The sequence below is a fragment of the Pygocentrus nattereri genome, chromosome 11, assembly GCF_015220715.1.
Source record: "Pygocentrus nattereri isolate fPygNat1 chromosome 11, fPygNat1.pri, whole genome shotgun sequence".
Classification (NCBI taxonomy): domain Eukaryota; kingdom Metazoa; phylum Chordata; class Actinopteri; order Characiformes; family Serrasalmidae; genus Pygocentrus; species Pygocentrus nattereri.
The window spans coordinates 24,210,931-24,230,800 of NC_051221.1; the positions used below are offsets into that span (position 1 = coordinate 24,210,931).

At 38.7% G+C, this 19,870-nt stretch overlaps 1 protein-coding gene across 3 annotated transcripts; it reads left to right on the forward strand.

Annotated features, from left to right (window-relative positions):
• Positions 1-222: 222 nt before the first annotated feature.
• On the forward strand, positions 223-18,728 carry rbl2 (retinoblastoma-like 2 (p130)). Of its 3 annotated transcripts, none has more exons than XM_017700042.2 (22): positions 223-570; positions 1,096-1,226; positions 2,027-2,227; positions 2,628-2,692; positions 7,762-7,890; positions 8,068-8,225; positions 8,925-8,989; positions 9,166-9,337; positions 9,917-10,080; positions 10,329-10,429; positions 10,721-10,824; positions 10,949-11,086; positions 11,302-11,466; positions 12,214-12,310; positions 12,482-12,712; positions 13,409-13,668; positions 13,900-14,076; positions 14,475-14,546; positions 14,638-14,740; positions 14,971-15,197; positions 16,025-16,189; positions 17,527-18,728. In XM_017700042.2, exons 1-22 carry the CDS (start codon positions 433-435, stop codon positions 17,698-17,700), a joined length of 3,237 nt encoding a protein of 1,078 aa, XP_017555531.1. In that variant the 5' UTR covers positions 223-432; the 3' UTR covers positions 17,701-18,728. The 3 variants fall into 3 exon arrangements, with proteins under 3 accessions (XP_017555531.1, XP_017555530.1, XP_017555533.1); XM_017700041.2 differs by having other exon boundaries at positions 433-570; positions 10,329-10,441; XM_017700044.2 differs by lacking the exons at positions 223-570; positions 1,096-1,226; positions 2,027-2,227; positions 2,628-2,692 and adding an exon at positions 5,822-5,977 and having other exon boundaries at positions 10,329-10,441.
• The last annotated feature ends 1,142 nt before the right edge of the window (positions 18,729-19,870 follow it).

Sequence of the window (19,870 nt, forward strand, 5' to 3'; positions counted from 1 at the left end):
TTTTGGACAGCACTTTACTGAAAGTTGGAAAACAGGGGGTACCGTCACGGCAGTAGTGACATTTGGACCGTGAAAAGTGGGCGGTCACATCATTTCTGCGTGTTACGAGTCTTTATACGTATTTCACTATTCCCGTATACTTACGCAAAATAAGGCCGTATCTCAATCCCCGGGTACTCACAATACGCACTCAGCGTAAGTTAAGAACGCAAGCTAGTAGCTGTCAGTCAAAGGACATTTAAATGGCTGCACTGTGCAGAACTGTACAGTCTGCCGTACAGCACTGAAATAACTTGATTCGGGATTGATCAGAGTGGCCTAAATGATATATTTTGCTATTGCGTGTTGGATTTTGCTGCAGTTTGCTTTCCTTACGCAGTCAGAAGCGGTAAGAGTGGAAGGTGTCTAGTCTGATCGTACAGCTGCGTGAAAATGAACGAGGAGGAAGACGCTATGCAGAAAACAAGGCTGGCGTTTGAGGACCTGTGTCGAGCCCTGAATATGGACGAGGAGGCGAGTAACGGAGCATGGAGCAGCTATGAGAATATCAGCAAAAACTACACTCTAGAGGTAAGACAGTAAGCTGCTTCTGCCTGTTTACCTCCGCTGCCGCACACGGCTTGGGTGAATGTAGATCATTCATGCGTTCGTAACGTTGAGAAGCCGTGAAGCGCCCAGGGTTTGCGAGTAAGCCCCGTATTTTGGCTGTGGGGTTAACGGGGTTAAGGGGCCGGGTTAAGAGATGAGCTCCGCTTATTATTCAGTAGGCCTTATCTATCCCTGCACATTGAGCAGAGCAGATCTAATTTTAGGGGATCTATATTGTTTATAAAGATACATGTAAAAAAATGCATACTGTAAACTAGACCAAATACATTGTATAATTTTCTATTGACTAAATCCCTGAAACATGAAACAGACACCTGGCACTAGATGATCCACCAAAGAGAAACATTTTGTTCTTTTCTGTGCTTCTATTCCATTTTAGTCTTTTTACATTTGTATATCCTGTTATGGTGTAGAGTTTACCTGGTCCCCCAAACCCACCCCGCACCCCCACCCCCTTTTCTCTCTTTCTCTCTCTCCCCCTCTTAGGGTAGTGAATTACACTGGCTGGCATGTGCCCTGTATGTGGCCTGCAGGACAGTTGTGCCCACTGTAGGTAAAGGCACAGCTGAAGGAAACTATGTTTCTCTAACACGGATTCTGCGCTGTTCAGAACAGAGGTCAGCAAGCCATTCATATTTGACAATGAAACCCTATACATTATTAGCCTTTACCAAAGATGTATGAAAAATCAATATGCACACTCTCATGTCACAAGCACATAACAATTCACACACAGCAGCCATATGATTAAGATCAGATTTTAAGATCAGAGTATGGATTCAGAGTGTTTCAATGGAAAAAATAAGCTTGCACAACAATACATTTAAAGGTTTTTATACTGTGGGATGCAAAAGTACTCATTACCTTATAACACATTTATTATTCATGTAAAAGGTATTGCTGTAATAAAATAATATAAAATAAAAAAATATATATGTATATGATCTCTCCTAATGACATTCTCTACATTGTGTTTTTTAATCTATATGATATAATTGACAGATTAGAAATATAAATCTGACAACATGTATGTTTAGCGGCAACCAGCAATAAAATAAGCCATATGAGTTTCATAAGAACATATTGTTACTGTTAGAACAAAACTTTGTATTTCCATTTTTCCTTTTTACATATTATATGGTCCAAAATTCTTTGAAATAATGTCTTGTTATGTTAAGTTACATTGAAAGCTAAGAATGTTTTCTCCCTCTCCTCCTAAGATAACTTGTTGGACATGTGAGGTTTTTTCCAACAATGACACCATAGGCTCATGTTATTATAGACTGGTAGTTCGCTGTCAGCTGGCAGATAAAAGTGTGATGGAATAGCAAATCCTGGAGATTTCTCTATAGTATACTTTCAAAATGTTTACTGGGTAATGAACCCCCTAAATAACTATGGCTTGCTCTCCCTGTAGCTTGATAGAGTTTTTCAGAAAAATGAAGAAATGGCAGGATATGGCCAACTTGTCAAAGGAATTCCGGCAGAGCACAGAAAAGCTGGAGAGGAACTTCACTGTCACAGCTGTCATTTTTAAGAAATATGTTCCCATTTTCAAAGACATATTTAAAACCCCATCTGAAGAACCACCTAGAGCTCACAGAAGCAGGAAACAGAGGTGAGTTCCTAGTGTGAAGTTGAACTTTGTCGTCTTTACTGTACTCTACTATATGTCTGTATTTTATTATAGCCTCTTGACTTGAGCCTCTATTGTCAGTTCATGGGCAACTTTTACTGACATCAAGAGTTACATAACAGGAAAGGTCAAAAGTCACTGGTAGTAGTTAATAATTGACCTTACTAATAATAGCAAAACAGTCAATAAAACAGATCTGACATAAAGCCTGGTGTAATCCCTGATATACAAGCATATCTCAGAAATATCCTGAAACAGTCAGGACTGTTGTGTTGTAAATGAATCTTCTCTGTCCTTGGGCCTACCTAGATAAACTGCATGTCCTCCTGCTTGCTGTTCTTATTATAAGCCTTGAGATAACTGCTGTTACCTGTGTCCTCAGGCGACATCCCTGCACTGTGGCGGAGGTGTTCCACTTCTGCTGGGTCCTGTTTGTACATGCGAAAGGTGAGGAACAAAGCGCTGAAGTTGCCTGTACACTGACAAAAAGTGATGCATTGAAGTTGCTTAATTCAAATGTGTACCTTAATGAAATATACAACACAATTACTGGCAAAAGTAAGTAAACTGAAGTTGTCTTGATGGAATATATTTTATTAACGTGGATGTAAATGTATATGTACACATTTAAATGAAGTAAATCCAGTGCATCACTTTTTACAGTGTATTTCAGCTTTAGCTGTAAGGATATTGCAACTGCTTTTAATTACGTTTAATTAATGGGCCAATTTTGTTGAAAAAATAAACTGCCTACATCAGTTTAGCCAATTCACACTGAAGTTAAAAGGAGTGTTTCAGCCTGGACAGCTTTTTCAGTGAGGCACAATCCAGCGTAACCAATGTGAATAGAGCTCTTTTACATATATTAGTCTTAAAGGTACAGTAACAAAAACAACCTGTTGCAGAGTATTTGGAAAATAGTTAAAATGATCTTGACCACGTTTTTGCTTTATTAACCCGCAAAAATGTCATAAATTGACCTCATAGGATAAATATAAAACACATTAAAATGCACAATATAGGCCCTATCATTGGGAGATTGCGAGTTTGATCCTTGGCAATGTCAAGGCCATCTACGGCCACTCTAAGAGACAATAATTGGCCTTACTCTCTCTGGGTGGGTAGGATGACCTTTCCTCTGCCCATCACTTAGTTTGCTAATAGCCAACTGAGTGTCTGCTAGTTTACATAAAAGAATTGGCAGTTAGCATTCTCTATGTTGACCTGTCCCATATTGAGGTGTCCAAAGACTTTAAGGGGCAGTTTGAAAAGATGCAGTGGGGCTGCATGTGTCTCAGACGATGCACACAGTACACTTAACTCTTCCAGCTTGGTAGCATTGTGTGATGTCTAGCAGAGGCATTAGCCTTGACTAAATCAGAGGAGAATTTGGGCAAATGAATGAATAAATGAAGTAAATGATTAAGAAAACAATCATTATGTTTGCCATTGTAAGCAAAAAAGCAAAAAAAAAAACATATAAAGAGTCAAGAAATCAAAGAAAGTTAATCAGAGAGGGGGCTTTTCACTTTTAATTTTCAGAAAATGGTTACTGCATTGAGGCTCATGCATGCTGGATGGCATATGAAATCAGAGAACTTGGCTGAAAGTAAAAGCTTGAGTAAAATTCAGAGGTACAGGTTACATAAGAGAAAGCGGGGGCTGAGGAGTGAGGAAATAGAAGAAGGCAATGTTTATTGGATTTGTCCCTTGGTAGAGGTCCCTCCAAAGCTGAGTGGCTCATTAGGCATGGAGTGGCTTGAGCTTAGTGATTGTTCCCATTTGCTGACAAGAATTAGGTCTTGGTCACATGATCACCATCATTATTAGGGCCTGTGCAGGCTTGTCTGCATCAGCAAGCAGCCACAGGGGCACACACATGTACTGACCCACTGCATTGATTTTTTTTTCTTTGCACTATATTTGCATAACCATTGTGTGAAATAGGCTCTTGAGAATTGTGTCAGAGTTTGAGAGATTTATCTGTGCTGGGTTGATTTGAATAAAAACCCTTTAAGCAACGTGGAATTATCAGACTTGTTTGAAGGAATGAACCAGCCAGAGGTTAACCTCGTGACAAATCACACCTCGTCTTCTCAGCTTTATAAGTCAGGAATGCCTTAATGCAGCAGTTTACTAAGCGTATCGTTAGAAACTGCGGAGTCTAGCGTTTCTAAAAACAGCGGGGCCATCGCGGTCCGACGAAGCATCTGTGAGTTATCCATTGTGGAAAAACAGTAAAAATAGATTTTCCTTCAAAGTTTATAGTTTATTCTTCAAATAAAACTCAATTTCTGTGCTCATAAACTGTGCATTTCGCCTTATTTCCACTGCTGTTATTTACTTATAGGGCTTCTAAAACATTTACATGGTGTTTCAAGTCAAATATTTGATTGATGAGTCAGTTTTACTCTTCAGCGCCTCCGCCGCTTAGCCGGCTCTGTAGCTGCACTGCCACCTCGCCGGTTTTCCTCGCTCTGTTTGTGGGCGTGTCCTCGCACCGGCGCGGCGGACGCGTGCACGCGCATGCAGCCGAGCACAATGAAGAGATGCGCGAGCACCGTCAGAGTCTTTTGGCGCCCGTCCAACACCGCTGGACTGATGTAGATTTCAAGTTTATATTATGGTACACAGTTCTTTATTGTGTGTTTTCTAAATAAGCCAGTTGATCTAATCATTCCTGGAAGGACTCTTTATTATAATAGTAATGGTTAGTGAACACCCAGTGTACTAAAACAGTGTTTTATTAGCTGGAATATTAGCCATATTGGCCCTGAACAAGAAACTCAAAGGCTTGGCTGCTGTGACGGTCTGGCAATCTGCATGTATCCCACAGATGAGAATATCAAGAAAATCAAGTCCGCCTGATGCTACTCATATACTGTGTCGCAGTAATAAGCCATGTAATGAACAATTATCAAATTTCTTTGACACTTTATTCTAAAACTTTCTAATTGACATCTAAGCTGTGAATGGATGTTTTGAATTGATACAGTCAAATATAAGTTAAAAAAACAGGAGCCTGGTAAAATTTTGATCAAAATGTGTCCAGTTTCATAAAAATATCAAACTTCTGTGGGCATTTACAACTCAGGTGATTACATATTTGAGAAGCCACATGTCTTCTCAAGAACATAGAACATGTGGCTGTCTCATATAATTACTAGAGTTACAACAACTGAAAGAAAAATGGACAAAAATGGGGAAAAAACACACTTAATAGTGGTAGGCCCCTAATATGCTCAGTGGTGGATACAACTGTTGTAGAAAAGAAAATGCATTGGGCTTGACTGATAAGCAAATATGAAAGCAAGCAACATGGAAACGCTGCTGGATTAATGCACAAGAATCATACAGTCATACAGCATGTTAAGCATAAAATGTAGGTGTATGATGCTGCATAACAATAGAGTTTGACAGCTGCATGCCTTGGTTGTGTTTAGAGAGAGCACAGAGCAAGAGCAGCAGGAGAAAAAAGCACACCGACTGAGACAATTATTTCCGGGCATGTGCAGCTTGCACTGCTTATCATAGCAACCAGGGGAGATGACAAGTCAGGACTTGTCTGTATTTGAGTAGCCCTATGGTCTGCACGGGGCCAGTGGGATGGCTCTCCCTTTCCTTCACTGGGTTTAAATCTCCCTAGTTTGGCTGTCATGGTGTAGAGATTGTTCTGCAGAAGGCTTCAAAGTCCAGCTTGTTGCTTTCCTTGTGGACTCCTTTGGAGATCTTGTAAGTACAGTACATTCTGTATGCTGAACATGATTGAGAATTTGATGTTATTTAGAACTTTGCAAACATTTTCCATCAAGCCTGTTTCTTATAAGCAATGACTTGCTCTAATGTTGACCTCTTAAAATGCAGATTTATTAATCATTTATTAATCTTAAGGCTTATTCACTAACTACTAAACAGTATTTGGTAACAATAACTGCTCTGAAACCAATATGTAACTGATGAAGTTAAAACAGTGAGGAACTAAAGTGGGCACATGCACCTAACATGCTTAATCATATTTAATTAGTATGAATATAGTGGCATATACTGCACCTTGAAGATGTTTTTCGGTGTATAAAGTGTTATAAGCTAATACAGAACGGTTGATACGTTGCTATATTGAAGTGTAGTTCAGCATGTCAGTAGTTATATCTGTACAGACGTTACAATCTCTTCTAATCGCCTCTTACATGGATCTGAGGAGTGTGTCCAACACACTTAAAAAGGTTAAAGGAGGTAAAGGAAGGCTTTCTGGTCTAAATAGTCATCATTTTATTGGTAACACCCTGGCAATTGTTGTCTGGGCACTGCAGCCATGCCCACTGTGCACGTTCCTCTTCAAATTGATTAAACAGGAAAGAATAAATCTACACTGCAGCTCCTAGCAGTGCAGCTTTCTCCTCTGCAGACTTTTCCTGTTTTTGTGAGGTGATCTAGACTGCTGTCTGGCTGATATACAGTCTGTGTTGTGGTGTGGGGAGGCTGTTGTCAAGCATGTTTCAGATCACAGTGGCAGGGCTTAATGTGTGGCCAGGCCAGATGGTGCTTGGTATGATTGTGCTGTTGGTGCAAGACCTTTTCAAGGTCCAGTATGATGCTTATTTTTCTGCATCTTTAGTATAATACACATAGAGTTAGTCTGTGTACACTGGGCTGTGTTTTTTATATATATATATATATGATATACCTATCATATACAGTTAAATGCAAAAGTTTGGGTGCCCCAGTATGTTTTTGAGTGAAAAAAGTCAACATATCCTATACAGAGAACATCCAGATTCAGGGTCAAGACAGTCCAGTGTCAAAGAGCCAACACAGAGACATCGAGGGATAGACATAACCAAAAGAAACACAGACTAAACACAATAACAGACACTATGAAATATAACTGAGAACAGAAGAACAAACACCAAACTATCCAGTACAAAGACCAAACAATATACTACAAAGACCAGCAAACAACTAGGGAAAAACACAGGGGTTAAATACAGCAGGGTTAACAAGACACAGGTGGTAAACACAGGTAAGAACAATCAAAGGGCGGAGTCTACAAACAAAAGCACATGGAGGACTGGGACTGGAAGGGGTCAATCGTGACAATAAGCACAGAGGCACGGTGACAGACAGTGGGTCGGGAGGCGTGGCAATAGACGGCGGGTCCGGAGGCGCGGCCGTGCCTCAGGTTGTGGCCACAGAGACAGGAAGTCATCAAAAGATATAGTTTGACAGGGAGTGTTTGAACTTTTACATACAACTGTAGGTGCACTTTGTAGGTTTAAAATTACTGACTATAGGCTGTCCATTGCTGCATAATGTGCTGCCCTCTACAATGTCCACCCATTGAGCTGCCTCTGACAAAATATTTGGGTGGTGGACTGTTCTCAGCACAGCAGCAACATGTTAGTAGCCTGGTAGTCTGTGTCGCTGGTCTGAGTAAATCAGGTACAGCAATGTTTGAGTTCCAAACACTGGGTACTGTATATAGTAGCAATCCTTGTTTTTCTCATTTCACCCTGAAGGAAACTTTCCTATGATCAGTGATGACCTTGTGAACTCCTATCACCTGCTGCTGTGTGCACTTGATCTGGTCTACTCCAACTCACTATTATGCTCCAACCGTAAAGATCTGCTCAACCCCTCCTTCAAAGGTACACCGCAGACAAAGGACACACACACACACACACACACATTTTACAATATTTGTGAGTCTGATTGTTTATTCTTCCGGTAGTAAAAAATAATTTAAAAATAGTGAAAAAGAATGGTAATTCTGCCATGTCAGCTTTGTTTCTAAGAACAGTTTATGTGTGTGTTTGTGTATACAGGTCTTCCAGAAGACTTTAGCAACAAAGACTACAAGCCTAGTAGTCCTCTATGCTTCATAGAGCAGCTGTGTGAACTACATGATGGTCTAGTGCTGGAGGCCAAAGGGGTGAAGGAGCACTTCTGGAAGCCCTTCATCAAGAGACTGTTTGAACGCAAGGTGAGTGACCATGTGAAACATGTCATTTATTAGTTACTATAAATCAGAAACATATCTGATTTGATACAGCTGTTCTTCACAAAAAACACTGCTATAAATTTACAGTGGAATTACTGTAGTAATCTACACTATTCCTCAAGTGCAGGATATTCCTGTATGGAATGATGAATTTTTTATTCATCCTGTAGTGTTATATGTAAACAGGCATTGGATGACAGTCAACTTTGTGATCTTAAAGACTGGCATAAGCACATGTAACTGCTGTATAGTCTTGTGTACAAGGTATTTTTTTTTAAAAAGCTAATTCGATGCTATTATAATTAGTAGCATGATCATACTGATAATAATAAGTGACTATATTTACCTGAAATTCAACAACATGCACTATTTTGCTGACACTCTGAAAATAGTAATTGTAGTATATTGTAACTATATACAAATGTAAACAACACTGTAGTATAAAACACACAGTAAATAAAAATAAAAAAAAATCTGTATTTTTGGAAACTAGCAATGTGCTGTACATGTGAAATTATAAACTGCAGTGTCATTGTTAGAAATACACAACACTGTACAGAAGAAACTGCTGCCAGTGAATTACTTACATTTTTCAGCTACATATTTGCAGCATTTACAGTTTGTCCAGTTGTATTTTCAAAATACGTTAAAATCACTTCCTCAGAATATTTTTTTTTACAGATTTTAAAGGGAAAAGAAGAGACACTGACTGGATTCTTGGATCCTGTTAATTTTGGAGACAGTCTGTAAGTGTCTGGAAGTACACAAAGAAAGAAATGACCTTTAGGGTGTAATTGGTGCCTTATCCTTACATCAAAGTATCTACAAGCTCACTTTTGAAGTTACCACAATGTCTAAATAATAAACTGGGTGATGGCATGTCTATGTTTTTCAGTCAAATCTTTGTATGTGTATCCCTCAGTGCATCTTTAAATCGAGTGTATGAGGAGCACATTCTATCATCAGGTGCTCTGGATGAGAGAATATTCCTGGGAGAAGGTGCAAAAGAGGACATTGGTACACCGGGACCATGCCTATGTGAGGGAATAGAAAACCAGGAGCGTCCTGCCAACCTTCTCTACAACTCTCTGACTGTAAGACTGTGTAAACATCACATCACTGCATGCAGAATAAAATCTGTTTAATGCATACCTAATGTACATAAACACTACTGCCTTTGCATAGAACATCAAACAGTTTGGAAGGTTATTTGAAGAGATTACACGTACTCAAGTCATTAGAATTAATAGCTATTTCTACCATGTTGCTGTACTACAGTATTTCAGTGTAGCAACAAAATTACATGAGTCATAACAAAGCTATGTAAGAAATTACATTACACTGGATTTACATTCGTATAAACGAGGTTAAGCGTGCTCTCCATTTTTTCTGTTTTTTTTTTACTTCCTTTATGCAAATGACATAAAATGTAAAAAACAAAATCTCATCCACTACCCACAAATGCAAATCTGTTATTAACTAAAAGTTCATGCTTTTGAGCTATGAGTGAAAAAAACATTGGGAACTTTTAAAGCAAAAACCTTTTATTTAGTTATTTATACAACATTCTAGCTCCTATTATTGACAGTATCATCTTTTCTTATAGATGCATAATGACTTAATGATTTTTGCATCTTTTTGGAATGGCTGTAATCCGTATGTCTGATTCACAGTCATCTGCCCTGAAAGTATCCACTCCACTGACGGGCCGCAAATACATCCAGGACAGTGGAGTCGGCACTCCGGTTTCCATGGCAATGCAGGGTGTGGGGCGTCTGCATAGCCTCTTGGCTGGACTCAAGCACAGACCAAGTCTGAGACTCAGAGAGACACTTAAGTAATACATAAAACACTCACCTGCATTCTGGCTGGCACATCATTAAAACCCCAGATAGGAATTGCCATGGAAGAGCCATGCCTGCCACACAGTAGTTCTGTTTACAAACAGAGTTTTGAAGACAGACTTGTTGTTGGTCAAAAAATTTGACATAGTAGTTTTGGCTGACTGGGGCTTTAATGGGTCACTTAAATGTTATGTCATGTCTTGTTGAAGTTTAGACTAAATTTCTAAACTCTGAAACACAGGGCATGTGCAAGGGACCCCAGTGAGGCCATTGCAGCCAGGCTGAAGGAGATGTCTGACACTTTCCTCCAGAACTATGAAGCAAAAGAGGAGGAGAACAGAGGTCTGGCAAGAGGTGCAAAACCTGAAAAGATTTCATATTAAAAGGATCTCATTCTCCCCACCTCATCGATTATTTGTATGCAAAACGACAAAAATATTAATATGAAAATGTTTTCAAACTTTTTATTTGAAGTGTATGTGCTGGATTGTTAACAATACGATTACAGTAACAACATTTAGAAGTTAACCATACCCAATAGCTTAGGTGACAAATTGAGAATTAAATTCTGTTCCAGGGAATTCCAAAAATTTACATTGAACTATTTGCCCTTGTATTCATATATTTTTTTAGATATTGCTCTGAAATACTTTTGCCTGGCCGAGGCGCTGTACTATAAAACACTGGAGGGAATCATTGACCAGGAGAAGAGGAGACTGGGAGACAGCGATCTTTCTGTGAGATTTCACTTATTTGTTCTGACATGTATTCATTATCTGTTTCAGTTCATATGTTTTCATTAATGTTCATTCATGATTTTCCATCATAATATTGCACTTTCTTTGCAAAAATCTTTTCCAGAGTATTCTAGAACAAGACATGTTCCACCGTTCTCTGGTAGCCTGCTGCTTGGAGATTGTGATCTTTTCCTACCGCCCACCTGGCGAGTTCCAGCAGGTGCTGCAAGTCTTTGATATCCCCCCGTACCACTTCTATAAGGTAACCAGACATACCACTTAGATGGTGTGCTAGAAACAGTGTAACATATCCTGTCTTGCTGTTTAAATGGTTTTACACCATGACAGTACTGCTGAAAACTGTAATCATCGCTACAGTAACACATCCTCTCTTGCTGTTTATGTTTTTTGTGACGTGGCAGTACTGATGGAAACATTAGTAACCTCATAGTCTCTTTTTCTTTTATCCTGTCTCAGGTGATTGAGGTGCTGGTTCGGGCAGAGGACGGTCTGTTTAGGGAGGCGGTGAAGCATCTGAACCATGTGGAGGAACAGGTGCTAGAGAGCCTGGCCTGGAAAGAGACTTCCCCGCTCTGGGACAGCATCAAAGGGGCCAAGAACCATGTGCCTTCCTGCCAGGAGGTCAGACACAACACCTGCTTCTAACCACATTCATTAATGCCTGAACCCTTACACAACTACTTCTATTATTGTCTTTTGGCTATACATTATATTATATAAAGCAATGTAAATATTTATGTAATTAAATTACATAGCATTACAGTTAAATTCCATTTACGTTCTGTATTGACAGGTTCCAACTCTTTTTGGTAACACTTTATAATAACAGGCCCTAAAAACAGAAACTTAATTTGTTAATGACTGTTACTGCTAGTGTAATAATTACATGGAGTGCTACCATTTGATTTATAAATCATTTAGTTGGGGAATTAAACAATCAAAAAGATATAAAGATAAAAAAAGATATAAAGATAGTCATTTGATACTCGTAACGCATAAATTATATTGAAATGTTAAGCATTTCCTTGGCTGTATAAAAGCACTTTGTAATAATTATAAATGAATTGTTTATGTACCGTTTTAAATGACTTAAAAGCTATTTCCTACTATGCTACTTTGTGATGAACAAGCATTTCCTTAAAGCTTAGGTAGTCTGGCATTCATTGAGAGTTTAAATTTCTCATTTTTGACCAACTTTCTCTACTTGTTGCTATGAGCAACAAAGAGTTATATAAGATGACATCATGCTTTCATTGTTAGCAAAAACTGTAACTCCTAAGGGTTACCATCACATTTTTATCTTTATTGCAAATCTGATAATATGAGATAACAATAATGTGTGTTTATGTGGCTAAATGTGTTTAATAGGTAATGCCCCCACAATATCTGGAAGATGGATCTGGCAGCAATCCTCAGAGCCCCAGAAATAATGAACTCAGTGCAAACACTGCAGGAGCAGTAAAAGGTAAAAGACCGTGACACAATTTACTTCAGCTCATTGAAGACACATTACCACAATCAGAGGGGATGAGAAACTTTAAACAGGGACTCTCTTGTCTGAGAGTTTGGTTTCTCTTCATTTTCTGTTGTTTATAATGAGTTTGTTGAGATGTATTTTTGCATCCAATTGCCTTAGGAGTGTTCCCCTCTACCACTACTCTGCACGAGCGCTACAGCACCCCGCCCACAGGTACGGTTTGTAGACGCCTCTTTGTGGACACAGACTCGAACTCTGACCCCGCTACGTCTGGTCGAGTCACGCAGGCCCCCCTTGTCAGCACCATACCTGCCGGCCAGACCGTGGTCACTATGGCAACAGCGACTGTTACAGCTAACAATGGTCAGACTGTCACCATCCCTGTGCAAGGTAAGGTGAACTACTGATGAACTGTTCTGGGTAAATTTTTGAATTGCAAGTGCAGTATCATAAGTAATAATTTAATAATTTTATATAATAAATCATATTAAAGGAATAGTAATAACAATAAATCAAATTTACACATTTATTTTTAATTAACACAGCTCTTGCTGATCACTATATTCGGTGTCCAAATTTTAAGCTAACAAATACTGTAACTCAGTAATCTTTTTCAAATGTACATCCCCAAACGTCTCTTAAAACACCTTAATCTGCATCCAGGTCAAAACTTGCAGAACAAAACATCACCGTGTAGCTTAACACTGGGAGTAGCCATTTTAGACAACAGGTGTTGACGTCCAGTGTTTGTTTGCATTGTTAGCCTTGTAGTGCAAGGGTAACACTAAATAAGCAAAATGTCCACACCAAATGTGTTGGCTGATTGCCTACACCTGGTGTAAGTGGGAATATGCAGTGGGAAGTACAAATATATTTTTTTTCCCAAATGTAGTAAATACAAGGTAAAAAAATACTACAATAATAACAAAGAGCCACAGTAACCTGTAGTTTTCCTTATAACTGTATTTAGAGTTTGTTATTGTCATCTTTCTAACTGTTATCAACCTGTATTTAAGTGTTTATGAGCAATATAGTGTGATTGCTTTGAGTGATCTTTGAAATTGCATCAACTCCTCACTTCTGCAGGAATAGCCAATGAGAACGGAGGGATTACATTTATCCCAATGCCGGTGAGTGTGACGGGGCAAAGTGGGACGGGGCTGCAGCCTCTCACTGCCCAGGCACTGACCGGCACACTGAACACACAGCAGCTGACAGCCACCACACCCACCAGCACTGCCCACAGCAGCCCAACAGCAGGAAAACAGAGCAAGAAGAGTCCTCTTCAAGGAGCACCTCTGAATAGAACCCAAAGAACAGGTTCTCTCAGTCTGTTCTTTCGAAAGGTATGCAAGGGTTTACTTAAGAGTTTAATGTTGTGCTAGCAGTTCAGTAGAAGTTTGAAAGATTATTCATTACATATTCTCACGTAATGTTTTCTCAAATATTTACTTTTTTCAGATTTAAGCTTGACAAATGTACATGTTATATTCATTTTATATTGCTTCCAAAAGTAGAAATACTTGTTTAGAAGACTCCACAGTGTGTAATGACCTTCTTCCTGTGCTCAATTTCAGGTGTATCACCTGGCCAGTGTGCGTCTCCGGGACCTGTGTGTGAAGCTGGACATTAGCACTGAACTACGAAGGAAAATCTGGACGTGTTTTGAGTATTCACTGGTGCACTGCACTGAGCTGATGATGGATCGCCATCTTGATCAGCTGCTCATGTGTGCCATCTACGTCATGACTAAGGTGCGCTCAAAAATTGCCTTACAAACTGAAAATACATCAACATCACAGAGGTAACTGTGTGTATATATGCTGACTGTACTCTTGTTGATGGAATGGAAATTAATTTAATTGAAATGAATGAATGAAAATAATTAATTTAAATAATGTTAATTAGGTTTATTCAGCTTTTTTGTTACTGTGAGAGAAGGTTTTTTTTCACCTTCCAGGTTCAAGGACTTGAATGCAGGCCGACACTTCAGTTCCTTGATTTAATAAACTGCCTAACTTACATTGGTTTCGTTGTAGTTACTGAATAATTTATAGTAGTTACTTAACAAAAAGTCTAAAGATTATTTACTTAATTTCAGGAGAGGAGAAATGTCTTGTATGCATCACTCTTGTGCTTTTCTTTTGTGCAGGTGACCAAAGAGGACAAATCCTTCCAGAACATTATGAAGTGCTACAGATCTCAGCCTCAGGCCAGCAGCAGTGTAAGTACAGCAATTTATACAATTTGTACAGTGAAGACAAAGTGTGTGGGTGATGCAGATGAGAATGAAAAGACTGATGATGCTTTTTCAGGTGTACAGAAGTGTTCTGATATCAAGGAGAAAGAGACGCCAGTCGGGCAACAGTGAGAACAACAACAGACAGACTTCTCCATCAGAGGGAGGACATGAACAGGGTAACAATCAAACTGATGCATATTTGTGTTTGTAAGCAAATGCATATTTTTTCATGAATTTAATTTGATAAAATAATATTTTGTGCAAAGTCTCGTTTTGTGGGAAGAAAAACCACTAAACCATAAGTCCAGTAAAAACAGTAAATCATATTCGAAACCATAACGGTGACACTTGTAAGAGTTAGTATTGTATCTAAAAGTTACTATTTGTGTTCTCCTCTTTCTCCCAGCTGCAGGCAGTGGTGACAGTAGTCCCATGTCTATGCGCTCCAGCAGCACTCTGCCCATTCCCCAGCCCAGCAGTGCCCCCTCCACCCCCACCCACATCCCTGGAGCCCCCCCAGAGCAGGAGGAAGAGGAGGAGCGGGGTGATCTAATCCGCTTCTACAATCATATCTACATCAAACAGATCAAACACTTCGCCCTGCGTTACTCCTCTAGCTCCCCGAAAGCTGGAGTGAGTCCCTAAACTCGCTAAAGACATGCTACATATACACACTGCTATTCTTAGTGTCAAAGCAAACTACATTGTCACCTGTGTGAGAATTGCTGCAAAATTCTCACTGGTGTGTTGGTTGAGTGCCAAGTGTGAAACAAAATAAAGTTCCTCTAGAAAACAAGGCTACATTTAACACAGAACAGGAGCAGACATTAAAGGATTAGGCAACACAGTACAGAAAAAAAATGTTTTTTTTTGTTTCTCTAATAGTAGTAGGGTTTAACAAACTTGTTTTAGAGTAAAAGTACTGTAGAATTTATGAAACGGTTTTGTAACCCTCAAATGTGTACAATAATCATGAATTATTTGTATATACTTAGGGTTATTATTGACCTGACATTTGTATCTAGCACAAATTGATCAGTAAACTACTGTGGTAGTCTACAACCCTGTTTTTTCTTAAAAAAAAAAAAAAAACAGGGATTATGTACAAAATGTAAATGAAAACAGAATGCAGTGACATGCAAATCATTTAAACCCTATATTTCATTGAAAATAGTGCAAAGACATTGATTCTATTTTCTATCTTTTCTATTTTTTAAATATTGGATTTAAATGATTTGTACATCATTGTATTCTTTTTTATTTACATTATGCACAGCTTCACATCTTTTCTCGATAAGGGTTGTAAACTGTCAAAACATTTCACTGACACTAGCAAAATAATAAAAATAAAGTTATGTTTGTCACAAAAATGGAGTAGGTAGAGAAGGGGAAATGAGGCCAGAGTGATCCAAGGCATGCATTTATTGGCTAATATGTGTTCTCTGTTTGGCTGTTTGCAGACTGAGACTCCGCCTCTGTGTCCATATCCCTTGCTCCGGATTGGCTCTCCACGCAGAGTTCTTCTTTCACAGAACCACTCCATCTACATCTCTCCCCACAAGAGCAACAGCCCCCTCACCCCCAGAGACAAGATCTTCTACTACATCAGCTCTAGCCCCTCCAACGTAAAGCAATACACTTATACACATATTGCAAACACACAAACAGGCCACACACAGTAATGTTTGCAGATATACATATAATATTGTGTAAAATTCTTAAGCCACCTAAAAAAAGGTATTTAAAATCATTTTCCTGGACAGTAAGAATTTATGTGCTCAAAAAACACTGAAATTTGAATAAACAGTTAATATTTTATTAAACTAAAGGAGGCACATTGGTGGTGGAAATGAACAAAGACATGCAACATCTGGACTGTATCTTTAAATTAGCTTGCAAGATACAGTGAGGGAAACAAGTATTCAAACACTTTTTGTTATTTATTATACGTTCAATGCATATATCCACTTTTCGTTTACACACATAATGTCGTTTGGCATTGTACTCTAGAATATGGACAAAAAAAGTATTCATAACCACAATCACAGATATGTTTTGATAGAGAACAAAGTATTTAGACACCACAAATTAAATAACATTAGCACTTTGCTTCAGTGTTGTTGTTGGCATTTGCAGCTTTGCGACATCTACATTTAGAAGTGAATCACTTTTTGCAGCAATCTGATTCACTTTTGGCCCAGTCCTGTTGGCAAACTGAATTTCCACAGTTGTGAATTTCTCTGGCTGTGGGACTAATGTGGTTGGTGTAGTGTAGTGGTTAACACCTTTGTCTTCCACACTGTAGACTGTGGTTCAATCCCCCCACCAGGACAAGCACCCTACACTATACAAATAAGAGTCCTTGGGCAAGACTCCTAACACCACCATGGCCTACCTGTGTAAAAATGATCAAATTGTAAGTCACTCTGGATAAGAGCATTTGCCAAATGCCATAAATGTAAACTAATGAAGTATTCTCTTATCTTTCTAGGTTACCTCAGATACTAGGAATTATACTCGCAATTCCTAGATCCTAACTGAAGTTTAGGTTGTTTTCATTGTTTTGATTAACTAATATATTTGTTTATGATTTTCCCTGGAATACACAATAAAAAATATGATTTATAAAAATTCATTAAAATGGAGATCTGTTTTTGCTAATGAACTCTTCATATGCTTTATACATATATTAAAGTGCCTGAATACTTGTTTCCCCTCACTGTATTAATTACTTTATTGAATAGAAGGGATTCATGTTATTTTATTAATTTATTTTTATGTTTCAATGTGCTTTCTCAAAGACAGGCTTACTATCCATTAGTTTTAAACAAATTTTTGACTGACAGGACAACACAGTACTGCATATCTATGTCTCATCTGACTTGAACATAACTTTGCATACTTGAGTCAAGCTTGCGGCATACAAATTTAACATCTCTCTTCCTCTGTGCTTGTCCTGCAGCGGCTGCGGGAGATAAACAGTATGATCCGCACTGGGGAGACACCAACTAAGAAGCGCAGTATGGCTCTGGAGGAGGAGCAGCAGTCTCCTGCTAAGAGGCTGTGCCAGGAGAACCAGACCGCACTGTTGCGCCGCCTGCAGGATGTGGCCAATGACCGCAACTCCTCCCACTGAAGCAATCAGTCCTGCAAGATCTGAACTGCACCAATGAAAATAAAGGAACATCCACAAATTAGTGACATCACACACATCTCTGACCACATAAAAATGACCATACATAAACATGGATGAGAAACATGGAGGAAATGACTGTGCACCTCTTGACCCATCAACCAACACACATCCCCAGTCAACAGTTCACCCTTGCAAGAGATTCTAGATGAACGTTTTGCTAAAAATACAGTCATCGAGTTTCACACCCACAACATCAGCTCTTTTTTAGTCAACTTTGAGTTGCATTTCCTCAAAGTAGAAAGACACACATTTGGGCTTACAGTAAGCAAACATCGGTCTTATATATGACTTTACTCAGAACATACAATGGTATGTTTTGTGATGATGTTTGAAGAAGGTAAAGCACTTAGCAAAGTATTTGACAACAGATCTGACGCAGCGTTCACTGAACTTGCTTTTTAAGAAATATTTTCATAAAAAGATATTTTATAATGTTACGTGACGAGTTCAAGTTTTCTTATGAAACTCTTAAGAAATGATTGTGAGCTCTTTTATATGCTGCAGTGTGTTTACTGTCTTTTTATGTGCGTGTGCGTGAGTTACATAGCTAATATATTTATGCTATTTTTCTAACATTAGTTAGAGAGATACCAACAACAGAGAGACAACCAGCACCTAATAACTCTCATGTTAATAGTATAAGCTGTATTCTGCTTAAAAGCAATATTTATTATCCTTCTGTTGTGCATGTGCTATGTAGCTGTGCAAGACAAATCAATCTTTCTTTCTCTCTCTCTCATTTCTCGTCCTTCTGGAAATTATCCTCCTATTATTCGTGAAAAATAGATTGCTTTTTTTATTTTATGGACTGTGATGTCATAAACCATGTGCATTGTGTAAAAAAATCCCCTTTTCTTGAGAAAGTGCCTTTTCTCCATTTACCTTTTTGAGCATTGTATGTGTGCTTAACATAAAGCTTACATGAGTTCCCTCACAATGCATTAAATAAACCAGAGAAAATGTACTGACCAATGAGATGTGCTATAAGTGTTCAGATTGCATTCTGAGACTGTCTTATTTTTCTCCAGTAGATGGAGTCCTCCTCTTAATTGTGGGCACACTGATCCACCATGTGTAACACGCAAAGGCAGTTGGAGCACTTTTTGTTTGGCACTGCATGCATTAGGTTAGTGTTATAAAGCACTGATGCATGGTGCTATGGGAGATTAAACTACAGGCTGAAATCCCTGACTGGCTCAGAGTACACAATAGAGCTACAGCACAAGTCTCCACTGTACTTAGACTGAAATATGATTTAGTACTTTTGGCATGTAGTCAGATCCCCACTGATTCATAATATGGCATAATCTTTTCACTCATGACTAAGCAATATAGATTGGGGTTTAGATTTTCAAATTTCTGGTAAATAGGGTTAGAGGCCTGATCCTTACTGGAAAAACAAATAAAGCAAACCCAGATGGATGTAGTTGAAGAATAAAACTACAATTTTTTAAAGGGTAATGATAAAATACAGCTTGATTTAGATATGCTAATCTTGTGTCTTGCACAAAAGGTTCTTCATATTGTTAAATGGTTCATCTCTATGATAGAAATCCTATTTGTGAAAAGGTTCGGTATGGCACCAAAAATGAAATGCAGCCAAAACATCAGAGAATCATTTTGCTACAACATTTTGAAAGGCTATTTGGATGGTAAAGGAGTGCTTCATCAAAAAAACCTTTCAAAGAATGGTTCTGTTTAGCACCAAGAAAATACAACAAAAAACCTTTCTCTTAACTCTTATTGACAGAACCTGCATCTTGAGTTTGCTGAGACTGTTATTTTTATGATCTAATGCTAAAAGCTGATCAGAGGTGATGAGTGAGGTGATGAGTAACACCTGTGTTGATTTGAGCCATAACTTATAGTTTAATATGAGAGGCCATAAGAAGTCTGACTGTGAGTGAGTCAGTAGTGCTGGGAAGCATGTCTTTTCACTGTGGCCTCTATGAAAGACTCACATAACTGAGTGAGTTAGTCAGTGTGTGAGGTCACTGTCTGAAATATGACTACATGCTGTGCTTTCATACCTCACTCAGCTCATTCATTTGAAGTGTACTGAACCATTGTTAATCAGTGTTGCTCCCATGCAGCTCATATCAATGCTTCA

What these genes read in the sequence shown, in the direction of transcription:
- rbl2 (XM_017700041.2), top strand. Translation starts at nt 433, where the DNA reads ATGAACGAGGAGGAAGACGCTATGCAGAAAACAAGGCTGGCGTTTGAG. An exon ending in GAACAGAGGTCTGGCAAGAG is followed by an intron (nt 10,442 to 10,720) that starts GTGCAAAACCTG and finishes ATATTTTTTTAG; the next exon opens with ATATTGCTCTGAAATACTTT. An exon ending in CACTGCAGGAGCAGTAAAAG is followed by an intron (nt 12,311 to 12,481) that starts GTAAAAGACCGT and finishes CAATTGCCTTAG; the next exon opens with GAGTGTTCCCCTCTACCACT.